At 39.2% G+C, this 25,004-nt stretch overlaps 1 protein-coding gene across 3 annotated transcripts in view; it reads right to left on the bottom strand.

Moving 5' to 3' along the window:
- The window catches only part of LOC106081747 (nicotinate phosphoribosyltransferase), a 114,156-nt gene that overhangs the window by 22,891 nt on the left and 66,261 nt on the right, over positions 1-25,004 (bottom strand). For 2 of the 3 annotated variants that reach the window (XM_059364247.1, XM_059364248.1), the window contains exons 3-8: positions 24,732-24,902; positions 24,179-24,389; positions 23,274-23,401; positions 4,136-4,276; positions 3,902-4,073; positions 875-1,345 (exon numbers count right to left, since the gene is read on the bottom strand). In XM_059364247.1, coding sequence (XP_059220230.1) covers positions 875-1,345; positions 3,902-4,073; positions 4,136-4,276; positions 23,274-23,401; positions 24,179-24,389; positions 24,732-24,902 — 1,294 coding nt within the window. The remainder of the gene's footprint in view (positions 1-874; positions 1,346-3,901; positions 4,074-4,135; positions 4,277-23,273; positions 23,402-24,178; positions 24,390-24,731; positions 24,903-25,004) is intronic. The other variant, XM_059364249.1, reaches the window with a different exon arrangement.

The raw sequence follows: 25,004 nt of genomic DNA, 5'->3' as shown, positions 1-25,004 counted from the left end.
GAAATTTGGCGGCGTTATTTACAAAAGCAGCAACTAAAATCCCGGAAAAAGATTACACACCCTCGAAACTAAAGATTTATGTGGGCAGTATGATGGCGCTATAGTCTTCGGTTTCGAGCACAGTTAGGTCGAAAAGCTTGGAAAAATGTTTTGAATCCATGATAAGACTCCAAGCTTATGAGATAACGCTAAATTTGATTAGCATTAAGAAACAGAGGACAAGCTTCTCATACATCAATGACAGATGTCAGATTCAAGTATTAGGTCAATGAAAAGGCACCTTCTTTTTATAGGCGAGTCCGGGGGCAGGGCGACACCCCTTTGGGGAGCAATTATTATGTAAATTACTAAAGCCGTCATTAAAGCAAAACTCTGTAGTCTTCCAGTCATGCTTTTGTTTATACTGGTCTCTTATCAAATGTATAATCGAATCGAAAATGGTAGACATTCTAGAAACTATTGTACAACTTAAATTTTTTTTTTTAATTTTTTATAAGAGTAAGGAAATATTGTGCGAAAGAGCAAAACAAGCTAAAAAGAAACAAGCATAAAACAATTCAATAAAAAGCATGCAAACAAATAACAACAAATATAAACTTTAGGTTGTAAAGCTAAAAAAATATAAACTAGAACAAAAAGAGGGGGGAAAACGATAAAGCTGATGCAATTCCAAGAGCTAAGCCAATAGATAACTTAATTATGTAAAATCAAGTGTGAAAACGATAAGAATAAAATTATAATTATAATAATAATAATAATTAGTGTCTTTGTGTATGCGAAAGCGACGAGCATACACCCCATAGAGGAAATAGAGAGTAGCGGATATTCTCAAAAATAGTGTGGGACTTGTAGCAAAAGAGAGAAAGAAAATTACCTGAATGACTTCACGGCATATTTTGGCTGATATGACGCAATTGGCTGTGACTTTGGCAGTGTGGGAGGTGGTAACGTTTCTTGTGATGATGTTCTAGATGAGAATTTTGAAATGTTCTCTTTGGAAATGTGAAAATTATTCTTAAGATTCGAGGACTTTGTCGAATGTAAGCCATTCATATCGGTCACAGATGTGGTGGCAGCATTAGCAGCAGAAGCTGATTTCTGCATTTCCGCCTCTTCTTCGTCATACGATTGTGAGGGTGAAGATCCATTCATGAGCGGCGTCATGGGCGGCGTTGGCGGTGACCATGAAGTTGTTCCGTAGAATTTTTTGCCAACATTTTGTTGTTTTTGTGGCATATTTTTATAATTTTTAACATCAACAATTTTGGATGATTTTAACGAACGAATGGCAGTGGAATTTTTCAAATTCCTATCAAAATCTTTGGCATTCTTTTTTGCTTTTATGCTGTTCAGAGGAGGGTTGGGAATATTAACATTGTTGTTTTGTTTTTTTTTTAGGATTTTTTTAAAGAAAAATAAATATAAAAATTTCTATATTTTTAAAATATTTATAATCCACTCGAGTTAAAAAAAAATAATGAACTTAAATATTTAAAAAAAAAAAATAAACTTTGTTTGGCAGGACGGGACACAAACATTTGGTTAAGACAAAAAAACGAAACATAAATGTTTAGATACTTTTATGTCTTATTTGGTACTAAAACTGTTAAAAAAAACTGAAAATTTAGATAAACATATATTATTTGTTGTTTTTAGAGATATAAAATAATGAGGGGTATTAAAAGGCAAAGACAGAAGTAAATATTTATATCCTACACCACAACTGTTGTTGTAGTCACATTTTCATGTGGAGGTGGCAATCCTCGTCAAGCTCCTGTAGGTGAGCAAGTTCCGGTCCAAATCCGGTCCAAATGACCGGGCACAGGATGGCCATTGGTTATTTGAAGGCGCCAATAGCTCGCTTTGTCATACCGAGCATCATAGACACTCAGTATTTGTGCAAGAGCCAGTGTCGACCGGTCTCGGTCTGTCCGCGACCGCCTTTGCTTCTTTACGATATCAACAAATTCTATAGCCTAATATTTCTTCCAGACCATTATCGTAATCTGCTCCCTAATGCCTTTCATTCGAGTCCCTTTTTGTCCCGAGCGGTCCACTTTTATTTTTACGTGGTGCTTTTGGTGTGAGTGGGAGGAGAGGGAGGGAAGGTAGGGAGGGGTGGGAATCCGGCCCCTTACAATATCAACAAATAATATAGCCTATTACTCCTTCCAGACCATATTAGTGATCTACTCCCTAAAACCTTACATTTAAGTCCTATATTGTCATTATCGTCCCATATGCCTATTTAAGAGGGGTTTGGGGTCGGATGCCCCCCTAGGTACCTGGACCCAATGTTTATTATAAAACTAATACTCTTCTCCCAAACACCTTTCATTTGAGGCTCATATTATCCCTATCGATCCACTTTTATTTTTGGGTGTTGCTTTTGGGATAAGGGGGAGGGTCCGCCCCCTCACTCTAGCAACAAATTTTATAGCCCATTTCTCCTTTCAGACCATATTCGTAATCTACTTCCTAATACCATTACCTTGAGTCCTATATTGTCCCGATCGGTTCACTTTTATTTTTGGGTTTTGCTTTTGTGGTAAGGGGGATGATCCGCCCCCTTACGATATCAACAAATTCTATACCATATTGCTCCTTCCAGACAATTGGTCCCGAAAGTAAATATCGATTACATGCTCTACTCCCAAAATTTTAGTCGATAAATATGTTCAGTTTAGAAGCAGTTTTTGGCGTGGGACTTCCTCCCCACCACCCTTCCGCAAAGCTTGGCCCCCAAAATTGGATACCAGACTCGTTTTCTACTCTCAAATACCATTCATTTGGGACTCACGTAGTCATGATGGGTCATATATCTATTTGGGTGGTTTTGAGGGTGTGATGCCTAATGGGCCGCCCCTAAGGGCTTTATAAGATATAAACCAAATTTCCTTTGAATCGTCCAGACATCTTCGAGGTCTGGGGTTTTTCGAAAATTAGGGTAAGAGGAAGGATACGTCCCCTATTTTCACCATTCTGCAATTTCCAGAAAATCTGTTCATCGGTTCAGCCGATTTTGAGTGTATACGGAAGAAACGAACAAACAGACAAACAAACACCAATTGATTTTTAATTATAATGGCCCGTTTACATGGCACATCTGATGCATGGTTATTGGTGAAAATTAGGGTGTATGCGTCACATGTACACAAAACCATCAGTCATGGCTGAAAAATCAAAATTATTTGATTTTTTCGATGATTGACGTCTACGAGTATAACTAGACAGATATTGAAAAACACATTCTGTACAAAATAAAGTTATTACAAGAGAAGAAAAGTAGGGAAAATTAAATAAAATCAATGAAAAGAAAAAGTCGAAGCAACGTTGAGTACGATCACGATGTGTCGTACAAAAGGGCCTATAAGATTTTTTTCAAAATTTGATTTTCATTAAAAAAAATCGAATTTTTGATTATAATAAAGATTTCATTGAAATTTAATTTTTATATAGAAATCTGCGTCAATATATTATGTTCATAGGCTTTTACCAATCAACTTGAAGACTAGCAGATACGTTTTCAGAATGATTAGTTTCTGTAACGATTTTCGAAGTCAACATGTATGTATATTAATATCTATTTAATTACAACCAATCTATGCATTCAGATCCTCTTGTCTTTGCTTTAATACCCCTCAAAGTGAAAAGAACAAGTACTCAATGGTAGAAGTAAGCTAGAGTACACAAACATAAAACAGAGGGTCTATGACAAACACTAGGAAAGGTAGAAAGTTTAAGTGCATTTTCCATTAGTATTGATAGTTATACTTGATATATAGTAGATGATGAACATCTGCTAGGAGTTTTGAGTTTTGAAAAAATAGATAACACACAAAATATACAAAACAAAAAAAGTTGGGTTTGTTCCGAGAGAATTTGCCTAAAAGCGAAATACCTCTTAACATCGTACGTATCGACTAGAGCCATAAAGCCATCGGGGAATGCAATGGCATAGGAGACCATGGCAGCCAGTTCACCTTCTGATGATTCTTCCATGGAGACATCCAAAACCTGCGAAAGGGATTGCCGATATTTAACCGCAAGATCCAAAAGATCCCCGGTGATGCCTTTACAGACAAGTACAGATTAATTTTAATTTTGGTTTTGTGTGAAATGGTTTTTTGCTTACCCGTAGTTTTATGTTTCAAAAGCCGCGTTTTCAATTCTCCTATCCCCGAGAATGATGTAATGTAGGCATGAGCATGTGTTCCTTTGACGGGTATATTGAAAAGTTTGCCGGCCAATACATTGGAGGTACCATCAAAACCACCTGTTAATAATGAAAAAAAAATGGTATTTAAGAAATTTGACAAAAAAGACAATATAGTCATTAGGAATCTATTAATGGGTTGCCCAAAAAGTAATTGCGGATTTTTTAAAAGAAAGTAAATGCATTTTTAATAAGACTTAGAATGAACTTTAATCATATATACTTTTTTACACTTTTTTCTAAAGCAAGCTAAAAGTAACAGCTGATAACTGACAGAGGAAAGAATGCAATTACAGAGTCACGAGCTGTGAAAAAATTTGTCAACGCCGACTATATGAAAAATCCGCAATTACTTTTTGGGCAACCCAATATTATCTTCTATTATATAAAAATGAAATTGTTGCGATTTGTTTGTCTGTTCCGTATAGACTCAAAATATTGATATTTTCACAGACGGTAGAATTTAAGCCCCCGGTGAAAATGGAGTAGCAAATTGTTTGATATCTGAGGGGAGGCGGACCCTCCCCTATACCCCCATTTTCAAAAACGCCAGATCTCGAAGATGGGTGGACCGGTTTAAGCTAAATTTTGCATGCCACCCCAAAAACATGAAATTGGTATAAAATTTTGGGTCAACTAACCTGGGGGGCGCCCAAAAAAACACATCCGAAGGGACATGTTTGCCGATTGGGACAATATGGGTATTAAATGAAGGAGTGCGAACTTGGTATACAAATTTCGCCAAAAGTCTTGTGGGGGGGGTCCCCCAGCCCCAAAAACTCCTCATCAGGTCTCTTTCACCGCATTGGGCAATATGGGTATCAAATGAAAGGTATTTAAAGGTAGAGTACAAATCTGACATAAAATGTATTGCTTGGTGTCGCCGCAAGGACATGTTTACCAATAGCGACAATATGGGTATCAAAAGAAGGTATTTAAGAGTGGAGTACGAGATACAAATTTCGCCCAAATTGTTCGGGGTGGTCCCCCACCCCCAAAAAATCCCCCTAACAGAACTCTTTCACTGCTTTGGGCAATATGGGTATCAAATGAAAGGTATTTAAAAGTAGAGTACAAATGTGACATAAAAATTTATTCCTTGGTGTCTGAGGGGCCTCCTAAAACCAAGCCAAACTCAAGCAGGGTTTATTTACCAATTGGAATAATATGGATATCAAATGAAAGGTGTCTGGAATTTGAGAACAAATCTGTTATAAGAATTAGGTCCATTGTATCTAAGGGGCCTCTCCAACCCCAAAAAATGGGTATCAAATGAAAGGTCTTTGGGAGTTAACTATGAATTCGGTATACATATTTGGAATAGAGTCTGGGACCGGCCCGCCCACTAAATACCCTTCTATAAGACGTGTAGTTCGAGCGGAATAATATGTGAATTAAAAGAAAGTTCAGTAGAGTTCGAATTAAATTAAATGGTCCAGCCTCCTGAAGTCAGCAGGACATGTATATCGCGACAGTAAAAAAACTCATAGTGTCGGGGGGAACGATCCTCCCAATAACAACAACACCAAACTGTCATGTAGCACAACCGAGAATATATTGTACTCAAATGAAAGGACGTGTCAGTGGGCAATCGCCCTCCCCCCCATCCTACCCCAAAAAAAAAGGAATTAAAAATAATAAATGAAGGCCGATCAGGATACAATAAGACTGAAATAGGAGGTCTTTGGTAGTAGAGTACAATGTTTACCCTCAAATTGGGATGGATACAGGAGGACCTGCGTATCTTTAAAAATGTGGTATCCCAAGAGGTAGCTTCGAAATATGATTTTGAATGTAGACAACCAATACAAAAAAATAATTAGTGTGGATCTGAACGAGACCTGTAGCCCAGAATATCTTGATCGCCACCTTCAAAATGCATGACATTATGGGGCTCAAAACTTCTCTTTTCAAACCGGCTATGTGTGTCTTCTTTGGCAAAATATAATAGGTATTTGATGGTAGAAAACGAATTTGATATTCAATTTAAAGGCCAAGTGTTTGAGGGTCGTCTCACCCATTAAGCTCACCCTAAACCAATGACAATTGGGGCTTAAATAAAAGAAATTTGAGCGTAGAGCATGATACTGATATTTTTCAGGGCTAAGGGCACCCCAAAGAGGTGTCGCTCTGCGGCACGCCGTTCGGACTCGGCTATAAAAGAGATTCCTTATCATTGAGCTTAAAATTGAATCGGACAGCACTCATTGATTAGTGAGAAGTTTGCCCCAGTTCCTTAGTGGAATGTTCATGGGCAAATTCGCATTTTGCAAGTGCGTGGGTTGCCGCCCCACCCCTACATACCATTGAAACTGGACATATTTGTGGATTATGGTAAAAAGGGGTTAAAATCTGTATCTGTATCATGGCCAAGTGTTTCAGGGACGCCTCATCTCCTAAACTCCCCCTAAACTACACATATATATAGTCTATAGCAATATGTAGCTCCAATGTGGTTTTTGGGAGTAGAGTATGAATCTGATATCCACTTTTGGGGCAGAGTTTGGCTACTATAATCCACCACCAAAACCAAGAAAATGAAGGGGATCTTGTATCCAAAATTTAATGGGCGGACCCTTCTCTTACCCTTTATTCAAAACCCCCAGACCTCAAAAACAGAAATTTAGTATCCTTATTTAGGGTAGGATAACTAAGTCGGGGCCGCCCCACCTACAAAGCCCGCCAAATGGAAATATTAACCAATAATGACAATATGAGTATCAAATGAATGCTATTTGATACCAGAGCATCAAGATACCAAGGAGGCCGCCTCGACAAAAAACCCCCTCAAATAGGCATATTGGACGATAATGACAATATGGGACTCAAATGAAAGGTATTAGGGAGTAGATTATGAATATGGTCTGGAAGGAGCAATAGGCTATAGAATTTGTTGATATAGTAAGGCGGCGGACCCTCCCACTTACCCCAAAATCTTATATATAAAAATCAATTTGCGTTTGTTTGTGTGTTCCTTATAGACTCAGGAACGGCTGAACCGATTTTCTTGAAATTTTCACAGATGGCGCATAATGATCCCGTGGTGAAAATAGGGTTCTACATTTTTTGATATCTGAAGGGTGGGGCGGACCCTCCCCCTTACCCTAATTTTCAGAAACGCCAGATCTCGGAGATGGGTGGTGCGATTTAAGTGAAATTTTGTGTGCACTCATATAGTAGTCTAAAAATAAAAATTTGGTACCCCAATTTCGGATAGTGTACCTACCTACCAAACATATATTTAGACCAATCACAACAATATGGGACTCAAATGAAAGGTATTTCGGATAAGAAAACGTATTTGATATCCAAATGTCGAACCAAGTGTTAGGGGGACTACCCCAACCCCCAAAACACCCCTAAATCGGACATATTTACCGACCATGGCAATATGGGACTCAAATGAAAGGTATTTGCGAGTAGAATACGAATCTAATATCTAAATGTGGGACCACGTTTCTGGGGGTCCACCCCCTCCCCAAAACACCACCCAAACAGGACTTATTTACTGACCATAGGAATATTGGGCCTAAATAAAAGATATTTAAGTATAGAATTCGAATCTGATATCCAAATGTGGGACCAAGTGTTTGGGGGGGCCGCCTCTCCCCAAAAACATACCCCAAGGGGACAAATTTACAACCATAGCAATATGGGGCTCAAATGAAAGATCTTTAGGAGTAAAGCACGAATCTGATATCAATATTCATGATCAAAGTGTCTATGGGGCCAACCCACGAATACGAATCTAATATCCAAATGTGGGACCACGTTGCTGGAGGTCCACCACTTCCCCAAAACACCCCCCAAACAAAACATATTTACTGACCATAGGAATATGTTTGGGGAGCCGCCTCTCCCCAAACACATCCCCCAAGGGGACAAATTTACGAACATAGCAATATGGGGCTCAAATGAAAGGTCTTTGGAAGTAAAGCACGAATCTGATATCAATATTCGGAAAAGGTGTATATGGGGCCACCCCACCCCCACAACACTACCCAAATAGGAAGTATTTGCTGACTATTGCAATATGAAGCTCAAATAAGAGGGTTTTTAGAGTAAAACACAAATCCGATATATATTTTCAAGGCCAACTCACTGAGTGGCCACCCATCCCCCAAAACACCCCCCAAGCTAGTCATGTTAGCTGACTATGGAAATATGGGACTCAAATTAAAGGCATGTGGGAATAGACCACGTATCTGATATCCACATTAGGGACCAACTGTCTAGGGAACGTTCCACCACCATAACAACCCCCAAATAGGACGTATTTGCTCACCAAGACAATTTGGGTCTTAAAGAGAGTGAAACTATATATATTTATAGTTTTTAGGGCCAATACCCTAAACCGGATATATTTGCTGACTTTTGCAATAAGGAGTTTAAATGAGATTAGAAAACGAATTTGATATCCAATTTTGAGGCCAATGGCAATATGGGGTTCAAATAAATGATATATAGTTATTTGAGAATAGAGCACGTTGCTGATATATTTTCCGGGCTTAGTGTTTGAGGAACCACCCCAATCCCCAAAACACCCCTAAATAGGGCATATTTACCGACCATGTCAATGTGGAGCTTAAAAGAAAAGTATTGGGGGGTAGAGCAAGAATTTATACTCACTTTCGGGACCAAAATACCCCACAAACAGCAATTTTTTACTGACCATCGCAATATGGCGCTCAAATAAAGGTGTTTGGGAGTAGAATACGAGTTTGATATTCACATATAGGACCATGTATTTAGGGCATCACCCCTTCCCCAAAACACACCCCAAAGGGTAAACATTTTTCGACCATGTCAATATGTACCTCAAATGAAAGGTATTTGAGATTAGAAAACGAATTTGATAACCTATTTTGGGGCCTCATCGTGTAAACTACCCTGAACCAATGGCAATATGGGTTTTAAATAAATGGTATTTCAGGGCCAAGTGCCTGGGGGACCACCTCACCCCCAAAAACACCCCTAAATCAGATATCATGAGAATATCGGGCTGAAATAAAGTATTTTAAGTATAGAGTACACCTTCCATCCAAACATAAATTCGCAGACCAATAAAGATCATATGGGATTCAGATAAAGGTACTTATATTGTTAAACTGTTAGTCAAGCGATATACTATTTTCGTAGCATGGTATTTCACTAAAAGCTCTTTAATTGTCGAAAATAAATATTCCAAGAAAAATTTTGTTTCATATAAAGTAAGACAAGGCGCAGCGGAGCGGACCCGGGTCAGCTAGTTTCTTATAAAATGAAATCTAAGTTATTAATTTTGTGGACACTCGTTCTCAACGCAATTGCAATTTTTAAGAGCCAAGTTGCAGGTAAACTTGATATATATGGCAGGTTTCTTTCATTTTTGGGGTAACCCGTCTTGTAGTTAGTAGAGAAAAATGCAAACTAGTCAAAATTGTATCATGCCCTCTGGGGGCAAATGGTTGTAGAAAAACTTGCTAGGCATTATGCAAATCACTCATAATTGGGCTACTATTCCCTGACCAAAGTACGGATCAGGGATGGAAAAGTCAGTATTATAGAACTTTTTCGACTCCAGTTCAAGTTAGTACCTTTAAGAGCGACGCTAACCGCCTTGAAATGCAAATGCAAATTTGCCCATGAACATTCCATTAAGGAAATGGGGCGAACTTCTCACATATCAATGAGTGCTGTCCGATTCAAGTTTAAGCTCAATAACAGGGAGCCTACTTTTTATAGCCGGTTGCTTCAAGATCTGTGTCGGGTGTTATGAAAACAAATATTCGGCCCAGCGGAACTTAAAAAGTTTTTACTCGCTAAAATCCCTATGACAGATTATAGCAGCCCCAGTTCTGTTGAAAAGTTTTGTGTAGTACTACAAAGTATGCAGCTTTACCCGCTAAAAATTTTAGGACCATTCATTAAAAGTGATATTGATTTACGGGTACTTGGGATATGTTTTTACTTACTTAAGCCCCAAAATATGGACCACGATTGGTATTTAAAAAAAAAGACCAGACAAAGGTTAGTTTTCTTTTCTGACAATCAACATCATATACTTGTTATGGGCCTTAGTCATCAAAGACACACAAAAAAATTGCTCTTTGGCACGGAAATAAGTGATAATTGTCATGTGTTAACCCTTTTCAAGCTGCTGCAATATAATAAAAAAAAAAAAAAACAAAAATCATTAGCATTTATGGCATAACTGACAAATTAATTACGCCATGGGCTAATTACTTGGTAAACAAAATATTCAACATGCGCCAATCATCACAGTGATGACATGCTGCTACCTTGCAATTGCTACACATCAGCGCCAACAAAAATCCTCAATGCAGTATCAATTTTGAAAACAGTGCAAAAAAGCAAAAGCTCCATGATGATGATTGAACAATTAAACGACATTAAGCCCTAATAATGGAAATTCCATAACCCTTTCCCAGCAAATCACCTGTGATGAATTCACTCTATATAGCATATGCCACCTTGGACTGAACATTCAAGGTATGAGGAAGAAATGATTTACGACGTGTTATTTCAAAGCGAACACATTTGCGCAATCATTAAAATCGTAAAGAACCAGCGAACAAAAAAGGCGAACATATGTACATATATCCTGCTGGCACAAAGTGGTACCACCATTCGAAAGAAAAAAAGAAAAACAACGAAGGAGAACGTAAAAAGTTAACACATAACCACTGACATGGATGGCATGGCACATGCCCACATGCACAAAGAACTAGGAACTAGGAACGCTGAACACGTTGACATGTTTACATGCTCAACTTTAGCTACTCAATGTTGTAAAAGCGTTAAAAAATGGAAGTTTATACCATGATAATGTTCAAACGAACGTCCGTCCGTCCGTCCGTCAGTCTTCGCTGCCAAAAAGAAAGTTTGTAGACATAACAAAATCACCCACGTCATCAAAAGACCAGAACCAGAACTACTATAAACACTGTAAAGCACTTGAATATGGTAACAATTTGCTAAAAATCTTACTTTAATAGTTGATAATATTCAAATTACTTGCAATGTGGTAAGAATAGTACAAAATGCATATTCTCAAGGTATTTTAGCACATTACAAAAATAAGATATGTGATCAAGGGTCAAATTAGCTCTAAAGAGCTGAATTTTGGGTTTCTTTTCAGTGAGTTTAAGAATAAGAATTGTCCGATGCGGATTAGCTGCTAATGCGGCCGCCGGCAGACAGCGATTACAAGAGGAGATTCTCAGGGGCCAACATCAGCGTCGTTTCCCAGGTTAGGGGCGGCTGGTGGAGAGCGTCCGTTCTTAGAGCAAGCGACTCGCGATATCTAGGAATACCCACATAACCCATGAAGGGCAGTAACCCGCACCCGGAAAACTGTAACTGTTACTCTGAGAAACAAAAGAATATTAACATCATGGATAAATTAGCCATCCTGTTTTATAACAACTCCACTACCACATCCATAGTTTTATGCAAATAGGGAGCTGGGAGCTTTATCAAATTTGATTCAGGTCCCGAGAAATCTTATACAAGTCGCAGTTTCAGCGAAATCGAGCAACAAATCCTCTGTTTACGGGATTAAGTCCCTAAATTGGAAGATCGGTCTATATGGCAGCCATATCTAAATATAAACTGATCAGGACCATATGCTGGTCGGCTAATAAATGTAGCTTTTATGGACTTAAGACAGACAAGACGGCAGATCGGTCTATATGGCAGCTATATTTGAATAAAGACCGATCTGAACCATATCTGAGTCACATATCGGGAGGCTATAATTAACTCACTATTTAAAATTTTAGCGAAATCGGTTAATAATTGCGGCTTTCATGGGCCTAAGACCCCAAATCGGCAGATCGCTCTATATGGCAGCTATATCTAAATATAGTCCTACCTGAACCATATTTGAGTCCGATGTCGAGAGGCTTAAAACAGCTCACAGTTTCAAGTTTCAGCGAAATCTGGTAATAATTTCGACTTTTATAGGCTTAAGACCCTCAATTGGCAAATCGGTCTATATGACTATATCTAAATATTGTCCGATCTTAACCATATTTGAGTCGGATATCGGGAGGCTTAAAATAACTCATTGTTTCTAATCGGATAATAAATGCGCCTGTTACTGGTTTAAGAGTCTAAACCGGCATATCGTTCTATATGGTAGCTATATGCAAATATGGTCCATTATGGGCCATATTCGGTTTGAATATCGGGGACTTGGTACAGCCAGTTACAAATTTCAGCGAAATGGGAAAAATGCAGCTTTTACGGGCACAAGACCCTAAATCGCCAAATCGGTCTAAATGGCAACTACATCCAAATATAGTCCAATGTGAACCATATATGAGTCGGATGTCAGGAGGCTTAAAACAACCTTCTATTTCAAATTTCCGCGAAATCGGATAAAAATTGCGGGCTTAAGACCCTAAATTGGCAGATCGGTCTATATGGCAGCTTTGTCTAAATATTGTCTGATCTGGACCATATTTGAGTCGGATATCGGGAGATTTAAAACAACTCATCGTTTCAAGTTTCAGCGCAATCGGGTTATAAATGCAGTTTTTATTGGCACAAACCCTTAATTGGCAGATCGGTCTATGTAACAGCTATACCTGAATATAGACCGATCTGCAGCATATTTTAGTCGCATACCGGGAGGTTTTAATCAACTCATTATTTCAGATTTCATCGAAATCTGACAAAAAAAAATGCGGCTTTTACGGGCTCAAGACCCAAAATCGCCAGATCAGTCTATATGGCAGCTATTTCCAAATATAGTCCAATTTGGGACCATTCAAGAACTTAACCTGCGTATAGAAGAAACACGAGTCTGTGCAAAATTTCAACTCAATATCTCAAGTTTTAAGGACTGTAGCGTGATTACAACTGACGGACACACGTACGGACAGACAAACGGACATCGTTAAATCGCCTTAGAAATTTTCGACGATCCGAAATATATGCACTTTGTAGGGTCGAAAATGGATATTTCGATGTATTGCAAACGGAATGGCTCAATGAATATACCCCCTATCCTATGGTGGTGGATATAAAAACCCATAAAAGATACAAGCAAACAAAAAAAGAACCATGATCTGCAGATATGCACCAGGAAGCTACGGACTCTTTGAAGAGAAAGTCCAGTATACGCACTGGAGGTCACCGTAGCGCAGAGGTAAGCATGTCCCCCTTTGGTCTTGGAATCCTGGCGAGAACATCAGAAAAAATTTTTCTGAGGTGGTAATCCCCTCCTAATTCTGGTGACATTTTTGAGGTTCTTTGCCATGAAAAAACATCTCCCCAAAAAGGTGTCGCTCTGCGGCACGCCGTTCGGACTCGGGTATAAAAAGGAGGTCTCTTATCATTGAGTTTTAACTTAAATCGGACAGCACTAATTGATATGTGGGAAATTTTCCCCTGTTGTATTACAGAAGAACGATGCAGATATTACCGCCTCACAGAAAGCACGATCGATCGGGATTGGCGTAACCACAACATCAAACGATGACCAATTATACTATAGCTGACATAACACGAGGCATGAATTTGGCTGTGAATTTGTCCAGCTTTACTCCGGTGTATTAGAAGCTAGTCACAGTACGAATAAAGGCCAAATTTTTCAACATTAGTCTTATTTGCGCCCATTCCCCGACGGAAGACAAGGACGAACAGACTAAGGATATTTTTTACGAGCGCCTAGAAAGAGAATATTAACGCTGTTCCGCCCATTATATTAAAATCGTTTTGGGAGATTTAAATGCGCAAATAGGGAAGGAGGACATCTTTGGTCTAACAGTCGGTAAATTTAGCCTGCACTACGTGGAAAGAGCCGCAATATCCGTACCTATAGCCTCCCCCAAAAAAGCCATATTACGACCAAAGTCAGTAGCCAAAAAGCTATTGAAGACAAAAATGCGGCATATAGGACAACTTTACAGACAGTAGCGAAACGTCAGACGAAGGAGAGGTATCGGAAAAAAAGGAGAGAGGAGATACGTCAATTCTTCAGAAAGAAAAAAGAAATGGAAAGACGTGAGTATGAGCGAATTGAGATATACAGGAGTCCGAATGAAGCCCAAAAATGTTACCGAAGAATCAAACATCAAACCTATGGCTTTTAGGCCACATTCATCTGCAGAGACAAAGAAGTAAATCTGGTAACTGATACAGATAGTGTGCCTGGGATATGGAAAGAACATTTTATCCAGCTGCTAGTGTCCGACGATGGCGGCGAACAATATACTTCGGAACTAATCCCTTATGATGGTATAGAATGTTTACCTCCTAATCGAATAAGGTTCAAGTAAAAGTGACCGGACTGAAGAATAACAAGGCACTAGGTGCCGATGGGTTGCCCGCTGAACTATTGAAGACCGGAGATGACACGCTGATAAGGCGTATGCATCAACTCGTTTGCACGATTTGGATAGAAGAACGCATATCCGATGAATGGAACCTCAGCATACTATGGCCAGTACACAAGAAAAGAGACAAAACGAAATGCGCCGCCAACTACAGAGGAATAAGTCCCCTCTCCATCGCATACAAGATACTCTCGAAAGTACTGTGTGAAAGATTAAACCCTAAAGTCAATGAGATAATTGGGCCCTATCAATGTGGCTTTAGACCTGGTAAATCCACCCTGGACCAGATATTCACACTGCGCCAAATCCTGAAAAAGACCTGAGAATGACAAATCAACACTTATCATCCATCTTTTAGTTGACTACAAGGCCGAATTCGACAGCCTTTTACGTTCAAGGGTATTTCAAGCCATGTCTGAGTTTGGTTCTTACTTACTTTAATTGGCTATGATAGAACAATTGTTCCACTAGCCGAACGTAGAATAGCGTTCCAAGCGCCTCGATCCTCTGCGCTCATTCTAAAATCTCTGACACTAAGTTTCGAGATGTGTCCCACCACTTGATCTTTCCATCGGGCTTTTGGTCTTCCCGGTTTGCGTGTACCACCGTGTTTGCCTTCAAAAGACTTCTTTGCTGGAGCTTCTTCATCCATTCTGACACGTATGCAACTAGAAACCCTACTTTGGCGACGGGTAGAAAAACTACAAGAAAACTGTTATAAAAATTGACATACAGCTTTTACTGCCAGTGTAAACGTCATATAATTTTGTGTTTATTGTCATCATGAATATGAATGCTACCCCAAACATCATCAATCGAAGAAAAGTTCGTTAGTTTTCTATCATATGTTTCAAATAATGTTACTGAAACCTAAGATGTATAAATCAATAAAACACCTTCCTTCAGAAGAAAACCTAGATTTAAAGGTGGTAGACTTGGAAGCACGCACCCTAACCTACATGGGCAACATCAGTTGATTATCAACAATAATAAACTAAATAACATACACATATCATATGAAGAATTCTAGGCTTCAAGCAATTAATTTTGAATATACGGAGCAAAATCAAATACGTGCAGACCGAGTTTATTATAAATCAAATTTCTGAACAATTTATAGTATTTATTTGTATTTGCATGATATTTTAAGGGAAATAAGATGAAGACATTTAAAATCTCTAACGAATTGCATTTATCGGAAGCACAAGCGAATGGTTTCTTTCGAGAGATAGTTTTAGTGTTTCCTTTAAGCGTATGGGATCTTGGAACAAGTTGCAATTGTTTAACAATGACATGTTTAGTTTACCCCCATGTTATTGTGCATAGTACAAAACATAAAATGAGACTACTACATGTATGTAATAATAACTCTAAGAAATGTTATCATTAAGTTAATCTGACAGCACTTATCTATCCATTTATAATATTAACATTTAAAATAGTTCGATTAGCTTTACAATTAGACAAAAAACTATAATGGACTTGCTACCTTAGTGTTAAACACAAAACGGACTTCCTCAATTGTGCAAATGCAAATTTTGCCCATGAACATACCACTAAGGAACAGGGGCAAACTTCTCACATATCAATGAGTGCAGTCCGATTCAAGTTTAAGCTCAATGATAAGGGGCCTCCCTTTTATAGCCGAGTCCGAACGGCGTGCCGCAGTGCGACACCTCTTTGGAGAGAAGTTTTACATGGCATAGTACCTCACGAGGTGTCTCCCACAACTTGATCTTTCCATCGGGCTTTTGGTCCTCCCGGTTTGCGTGTACCACCGTGTTTGCCTTCAAAAGACTTCTTTCCTGGAGCTTCTTCATCCATTCTGACAACATGACCTAGCCAACGCAGCCTATGTATTTTAATGCGTGTAACTATGCCATCGTCTTCATACAGCTCGTGGTTCATACGTCGCCTATATTCTCCGTTAACGCAAACTGGTCCATATATTTCTCTCAAATACTCCAAGCACTGTCTCATCTGCTTTCACAAGTACCCATGCTTCAGAACCATATAACAGCACGGGTAGTATCAGTGTCTTGTAAAGTGTAGTCTTCGTCTCTCGAGAGGTGGCCTTGTTTCTAAACTGCTTACTTAGTCCAAAGTAGCATCTGTTTGCCAGTATTATTCTTCGCTTTATCTCAAAACCGGTGTCATTCGTTTCGGTTACGGCGGTGCCAAGGTAGATAAAGTTACCGACTGTCTCAGAGTTGTGGTTCCCAACTTTCTCCATTTTCTTTATCTGCTCGGTTGTGCAAGGCTTTTTGGGAGATGAAACCATCCATTTCGTCTTATCTGCATTTACTGCCACACCCATTTTCACTGACTCTCTTTCGATTCTTTCAAAGGCTGCAGTTACTACTTCCGGTGACCGACCTATGATATCGATATCGTCGGCATAGGCGAGTGATTAGTGCTCTCTTGTGATTAGTGTGCCATATATATTCACATCTGCATCTCGTATAATCTTCTCCAGCAGGATATTAAAGAGATCACACGATAGGCTGTCTCCTTGTCTGAAACCTCGTTTGGTATTAAATGGTTCGGAGAGATTCTTTCCTATTCTTACTGAGGAACGCGTATCAGCAGGTGTCATCCTGCAGAGTCTTATTAATTTTGCAGAGATACCAAATTCAGACATGGCTTGAAATACCTTTGAACGTAAAGTTGTATCGAAGGCGGCTTTGTAGTCAACAAAGAGATGGTAGGTGTTAATTTGTCCTTCTCGGGTCTTTTCCAGGATTTGGCGCAGTGTTAATATCTGGTCTAGGGTGGATTTACCTGGTCTAAAGCCGCATTGATAGGGCCTAATTATCTCATTGACTTTAGGTTTTAATCTTTCACACACTACGCTCGAGAGTATCTTGTATGCGATGGGGAGGAGACTTATTCCTCTGTAGTTGGCACATTCCGTCTTGTCTCCTTTCTTGTGTACGGGACATAGTATGCTGAGGTTCCAATCATCGGGTATGCGTTCTTCTAGCCAGATTGCGCAGATAAGCTGATTCATACGCCTTATCAACGTGTCGCCTCCGGTCTTAAATAGTTCAGCGGGTAACCCGTCGGCTCCTGCTGCCTTGTTGTTCTTTAGTCGGGTTACTGCTACTTGGACCTCATTCTGACTAGGAGGTAAACATTCTATACCATCATCAGGGATTGGTTCTGCGGTATCCTCTTCGCCGCCAACATCGGACACTAGCAGTTGGGTAAAATGTTCTTTCCATATCCTCAGCATGTTGTCTGTGTCAGTTACCAGATTTCTAATCTCAAATACCTTTCATTTAAACATCTTATTGTAAAAGTCAGCAACTATGTATGGTTTCGGGTATGGGCAATGGTCTGCATGTACGGGTATGGTCTGCATGTACGTCCTATAGGGTGGTATTATGGGGGTGGCGTGGCCCCATAGACATAGATTTTCCCGAATATTGATATCAATTTCGAGCTTTACTCCCAAAGACCTATCATTTGAGTCGCATTTGCAAGGGTCGTAAATTTGACCTCTTTGGTTGGTGTTTTTGGGAGGGGCGGCTCCCCAAACACTTGGCTCCACATTTGGATATCATATTTGTATTTTACACTCAAATACATTTTATTTAAGCCCCATATTGACATGGCCAGTAAATAAGTCCTGCTTGGGGGTGTTTTAGGGCAGAAACTTGGTCCCTCATTTGGATACCAGATTGGTATTCTATTCGCAAATACCTTGCATTTGAGTCCCATATTGTCATGGTCGGTAAATATGTCCGATTTAGGGGTGTTTTGGGTGGTCCCCATAACACTTGGTCCGACAATTGGGTATCAGATACGTTTTCTAATCCTAAATACCTTTCATTTGAATCCCATATTATCGGAATTGGTCTAAATATATATTTGGTAGGTGTTAGGGGTGGGCGGCTCCCCTATGTAACCCATCCCAATTTGAATACTAAATTTTTGGTTTTAGGTTACTAAAAGAGAGCACACAAAATTTCGCTTAAATTGCACAACTCATCACCGAGATCTGGCGTTTCTGAAAATTAGGGTAAGGGGAGGTGTTGCTAGATGTACAACCCATTGATCTATTGACGAATCGACCAATTGGACACTGGTAAAGCTGTCACAACTTGAGTCAGCTTCGGAGTTTGCCGGCCAGACATACAGGTATACTCGACGGAGCCATGGCCATGGACATGATCATGGCATCAGGCCCCCAATCATTGATGCCATCTGCGATAGGTTAAACCTCTATCTCAACAAACTTGCCGCTTATTGTGATGCAAGAGATTTGTAGATATCAAAAAAAAAATCTGTCACATTTTTCACTACAAATACGCGTGAGGTGAGTAGGGAACTTAATATCAAAGCAATTGGCCGGTCTATGGTAAGTTATGCAGCACCAGTGTGGTATCATCATCTATGTAACAGTGTTACATTGCAACACGCAGTGGAATAATACTCACATATGTCAGTATGCCGTTCTTCGAACTACGAAGGGCTGTCTTCTCGATTCTCACGTGGATCACCTCCATCAGAAAATAAAAATCCTACCCGTGCAAAGACACAACCAAATGGTGTCTAAGCAATACATTTGACCTGTTATCGCAGGGACCATCCAAATCATCATCTTGTGGATAGGTATCCACCGCCCAGAAGCCTCAAGGTGTATCTTCATGATCTAGAGGGTGAGGTTCAGCGCTACAAGAGAGAACCTCTAGACCAAGTGGCATATCAAGCGCATCAAGACAACATTCATGCACGGTAGCAGATGCGGTGAACATGTATCGACAGATGCAGCCGCCTCAATTCTTACAGAGCAAGGATTGATGCCAACTTGCAGGATGTACGTCCCGATTGTGACCAGGGACCACACGACACACGTCACCCGTTTAAGTACTCAGCCAGACCTACTCGTCTCAGACCCAGATCCCTCTGGATGCACCCCATCTTAGTCGCAGAGTTCCTGAATCTGGACACTCAACAGAATCAAGTAGACGAATGATAGAACATAACACAACAACAACACATACGGCATTAAAATAGCGGAAGTAATAATGGCTCCACATTCTAAAGGACAAATCGAGTGCATTAATAACTTTTATAGAAAAAAATTATATACTACTAACATTTCATGACCAACTTGGTGGAATTGGAATTTCCGTTTACGTCATTTTCGAACGCCTTGCATGTATTTGCGACGTTAATGGCATTGCAATCCTATAAATCGACCCAAACCCCCTGTAAAAAGAAATTGAACAAAAACATTCCTTTGGTTTTTTTCTTGTTTGAAATGGGGCAATTTAAGCACAGCTGCATTAAGCTGAAGATATAAATCACCTACGAGTATCATGGTAAGAAGGAAGTCGGTTGAAAAGTGCAACACTACACATGAGTGGGTGCCTAACCCACCAGCCTATGATAGACAAATTTACAAACACAAAAAAGGACAAAATACACATGGGTAATTTAAGAATAAGGAGAATATTTCTGTGGCAGTTGGAAAACCCAAAATCAAAGCAAAAATTTTAATTTTTATTAAAATTTTATTTTCATAAAAATATTAAAAAACAAGTAAAAAGGCGTTAAGTTCGGCCGGGCCGAACTTTGGATGCCCACCACCTCGGATATATATGTGAACCACCTTTCCTCAAAATCCGGTGCAAAATTCATACCTTATGCCCCATAGCAGCTATATCAATGTATGTTCCGATTAGGACCAGAAACTAATAAGTAAAAGTCATTGTTCAATTGTATATAACAAAATATTGGCCTTTTTAGTAGTTATATCTAAAAATAAACCGATCTGAACTATATACGAAACGGATGTCGAAAAGCATAACATAAGTCAGTGTGTCAAATTTCAGTGCAATCGGATTAAAAATGCGCCTTTTATGGGGCCAAGACTTTAAATCGTGAGATCGGTTTTTATGGCAGCTATATGCAAATCTTGATCGATCTAGACCAAATTGCAGAAATATGTGGAGGGGCTTATCTTAACTCTTTGTCCCAAATTTCAGCAACATCGGACAATAAATGCGCTTTTTATGGCCCCAAAACCTATAACCGAGAGATCGGTCTTTATGGCAGCTATATCCAAATCTGAACCGATCTAAGCCAAATTGACGAAGGATGGTGAAGGGTCTAATACAACTCACTGTCCCAAATTTTCGCAAAATCGGATAATAAATGTGGCTTTTATGGGCCTAAGACCCTAAATTGGAGAATCGGTCTATATGGCAGCTATATCCAAATCTGAACCGATATGAGCCATATTAACGGAGGATGTCGAAGGGCCTAACACAACTCACTGTCTGAAAATTCAGCAAAATCGGATAATAAATGTGGCTTTTATGGGCCTAAGATCCTAAATCGGAGGATCGGTCTATATGGCAGCTATATCCAAATCTGAACCGATCTGAGCCAAATTAACAAAGGATATCGAAGGGCCTAACACAACTCACTGTCCCAAATTTCAGCAAAATCGGATAATAAATGTGGCTTTTATGGGCCTAAGACCCTAAATCGGAGGATCGGTCTTATATGGCAGCTATATCCAAATCTCAACCGATCTGTGCCAAATTAACGAAGGATGTCGAAGGGCCTAACACAACTCACTGTCCCAAATTTCACCAAAATCGGGTAATAAATTTAGCTTTTATGGGCCTATGACCCTAAATCGGAGGATCGGTCTATATGGCAGCTATATCCAAATCTGGACAGATCTGGGCCAAGTTGACGGAGGATGTCGAAGGGATCAAGAATATATATTCTTTATAGGGTCGGAAATGGATATTTCGATGTGTTGCAAACGGAATGACAAAATGAATATACCCCCATCCGTAGGTGGTGGGTATAAAAAAACAAATAAAAATGCATTAAGTTTGGCCGGGCCGAACTTTAGATACCCACCACCTCGGGCATATATGAAAACCCCCTTTCGGCACAATCCGGTGAAAATTGGATAACTTATGCACCCAAATTCGGCACGGACATTAAGTGGTCTAATAAATATAAGTCACTGTTGAATTTTGTATTTCCAACTTTCAACAAAATCGGGTAATAAATGCAGCTGTTATAAGCTTAAGGCCCTTAATCGGCATATCGGTCCATATGATAGCTATATCTACATACATTCCGATCCAAACCATATTTGGGACGGATGTCGGGAGACCTAAAACTACCCACTGTTTCAAATTTCATCGAAAACAGATAAAAACAGCTTTTATGGGCTTCAGACCCTTTATCGGCAGAAACGTCTATATGACAGCTATATCTAAATATAGTCCGACCTCAACCATATTAAGCTCGCATATCAAGAGGCTCAAATCAACCCATTGTTTCAAATTTCAGCGAAATGGTATAATAAATAAAGCTTCTATGGGCTTTAGACCCTTTATCGACAGATCGGTCTATATGCCAGCTATATCTGAATATAGGCCGACCTGAACCATATTTGGGTCCTGTGTTGAGAGGCTTAAAGCAAATCACTGTTTAAAATTTCAGCGAAATCGGGTAATTAATAAAGCTTTTATGGGCTTCAGACCCTTTATCGACAGTTCGGTCTATATGCCAGCTATATCTGAATATAGTCCGACCTGAACCATATTTGGGTCCTATGTTGGGAGGCCTAAAGCAACTCACTGTTTGCAATTTCAGCGAAATCGGGTAATAAATAAAGCTTTTATGGGCTTTAGACCCTTTATCGGCAGATCGGTCTATATGACAGCTATATTGAAATATAGTCCGATCTGAACCATATTTGGGTATTATGTTGGGAAGCCCAAAGCTACTCTCTATTTCAAATTTCAGCGAAATCGGTCAAAATATAAAGCTTTTATGGGCATTAGACCCTCTATCAGCAGATCGGTCTACAAGGCAGCTATATCGAAATATAGTCCGATCTGAACCATATTCGGATATTATGTTGGGAGACACTGAGCTACTCACTGTTTCAAATTTCAGCGAAATCGGTAATAAATAAAGCTTTTATGGGCTTCAGACCCTTTATTGGCAGATCGGTCTATATGGCAGCTATATCTAAATATAGTTCGATCTGGACCATATTTGGGTCAGATGTCGGGACGCCTTAAACTACTCATTGTTTCAAATTTCAGCAAAAATAAAGCATTTATGGGCTTCAGATCCTTTATCGACAGATCGGTCTATATAGCAGCTATATGCAAATATGGTCCGATTTGGCCCGTTCAAGAACTTAACCAGCGTGCATCAAAAAGACGTATCTGTGCGAAACTTCAGCTCAGCTGTAAAGTGATTACAACAGTCAGAAGGACAGACAAACGGGCATCGTTAAATCGTCTTAGAATTTTACTCGGATCCGAAATATATATACTTAGTAGGGTCGGAAATTGATATTTCGATGTGTTGCAAACGGAATGACTAAATGGTTATATCCCCTATCCTACGGTGGTGGGTATAAAAATCAGAATATGTTCATAGATTACATTTTTTGATTTTCTCTTTTAACACCAAAACATTTTTTATTTGCATTTTCATATTTAAATCCTTTTATTTCATAGGTTATATTTTAACAGTTTAGCTGCCATATGACACTTCGTGTGGGCAAAACTCCAAAAAATCCATGACCTTATTTGTCAATCATGCCAAGTATCATTTAACACATGGCTCTAAAGGAAAATTGCCTTATGAAGTTCATAATTCACTGGTAGATATGAATGCACACAGAGGTATGAAACATCAACAACAACACTTACCTATATAGGAATATTTGGAGGCGGAAAGACCACCGTCAGGACCTTGAGCTCGCCTTAAACCGAATTCCAATAGTTTCACATGTTTGCCGGCAACCATGCGATAACGTGCCGCATTTGTTGCCATTAAACTGCAAAAGAACGAAAAAAGAAGACAAAAGCATACATGAGCATTGCAATATAGACAAACATACAATACATCTGCATATGCATATTCAATTGAAGTATCGGGTGATTTTTTTGAGGTTAGGATTTTCATGCATTAGTATTTGACAGATCACGTGGGATTTCAGACATGGTGTCAAAGAGAAAGATGCTCAGTATGCTTTGACATTTCATCATGAATAGACTTACTAACGAGCAACGCTTGCAAATCATTGAATTTTATTACCAAAATCAGTGTTCGGTTCGAAATGTGTTCATTCATGTGTTCAGCGATGAGGCTCATTTCTGGTTGAATGGCTACGTAAATAAGCAAAATTGCCGCATTTGGAGTGAAGAGCAACCAGAAGCCGTTCAAGAACTGCCCATGCATCCCGAAAAATGCACTGTTTGGTGTGGTTTGTACGCTGGTGGAATCATTGGACCGTATTTTTTCAAAGATGCTGTTGGACGCAACGTTACGGTGAATGAACACATTTCGAACCGAACACTGATTTTGGTAATAAAATTTAATGATTTGCAAGCGTTGCTCGTTAGAAAGTCTATTCATGATGAAATGTCAAAGCATACTGAGCATCTTTCTCTTTGACACCATGTCTGAAATCCCACGTGATCTGTCAAATACTAATGCATGAAAATCCTAACCTCAAAAAAATCACCCTTTACATATATATGTATGTATGTAGGTGATTTTGTAATTCTAATCGAATTCAAGAGAAACGATTTTGAAACTTCAATCAACTAACCTTGCATAGTTCACGAGCGTCAATAGCGTTGTTTCCAATATTTGTACTATGATCAAAGGACCTTCGACTTTTATTATGGGCACTCGTGGAAATGCCACGGTCCCCTCATCGATGGCGTATAGGGTAACATCTTTGGCGGTTAAATTACCCAAATAGTCGAAGAATTCATTTTCTGTGCCCTCAGGTAATGTTTGTCTTAAATATTCAATATCTGAAATAAAATGGAAAGAGAATTAGGAAAGAATATTTGAAGAAAGTTGTTGTGAAAAATTCAACAAATGGGCATGTAAAGACAACCAAAACTTTCAGGTAGAAAGACGGGAGAACACGGTGTCTGTAGATGTCTGCATCAACCCGGTGCTTGAATATCAAGTAGCTGGAGATCTTTTAGGTTAAAACGCCGAAAAACTCAGTGTTTGGAGATGTCAAAGAGCAACATTCACACTGGTATCCTCTAAGGAACTTTTAGTTGTTTCTTAAGACCAAGACCGTTCTCATCTCATTACGATTTGTTATCTGCTTACCATTGAATGAAGTACTGACTTAAACTTACCACTTTCACTGTAGTGAAAACTGTCGAGGAATTTTAGACATTCGTCTAAACCTGCAAATATGGTAAATTCACCATGGAATGGATTTGTGCGAAAAAATAAATCAAACACTGCATGATCATCTGTTTTGCCGGATTTCCAATACGCATAGGCCATAGTGATTTGATATAAATCTGAAAAAGTTGCAAGAAAAAAGAAAACAATCAATAAGAAATCATTAAAAATTATCAGGCTTCTTAGAAGAAAAATTTAAGCAAGTGAGGGTAATCAAAATG

This window comes from Stomoxys calcitrans, chromosome 3 (genome assembly GCF_963082655.1).
Source record: "Stomoxys calcitrans chromosome 3, idStoCalc2.1, whole genome shotgun sequence".
NCBI classification, from domain to species: domain Eukaryota; kingdom Metazoa; phylum Arthropoda; class Insecta; order Diptera; family Muscidae; genus Stomoxys; species Stomoxys calcitrans.
The sequence above is the reverse complement of the archived record's forward strand: the minus strand, read 5'-3'. Positions and strand labels throughout refer to the sequence as shown.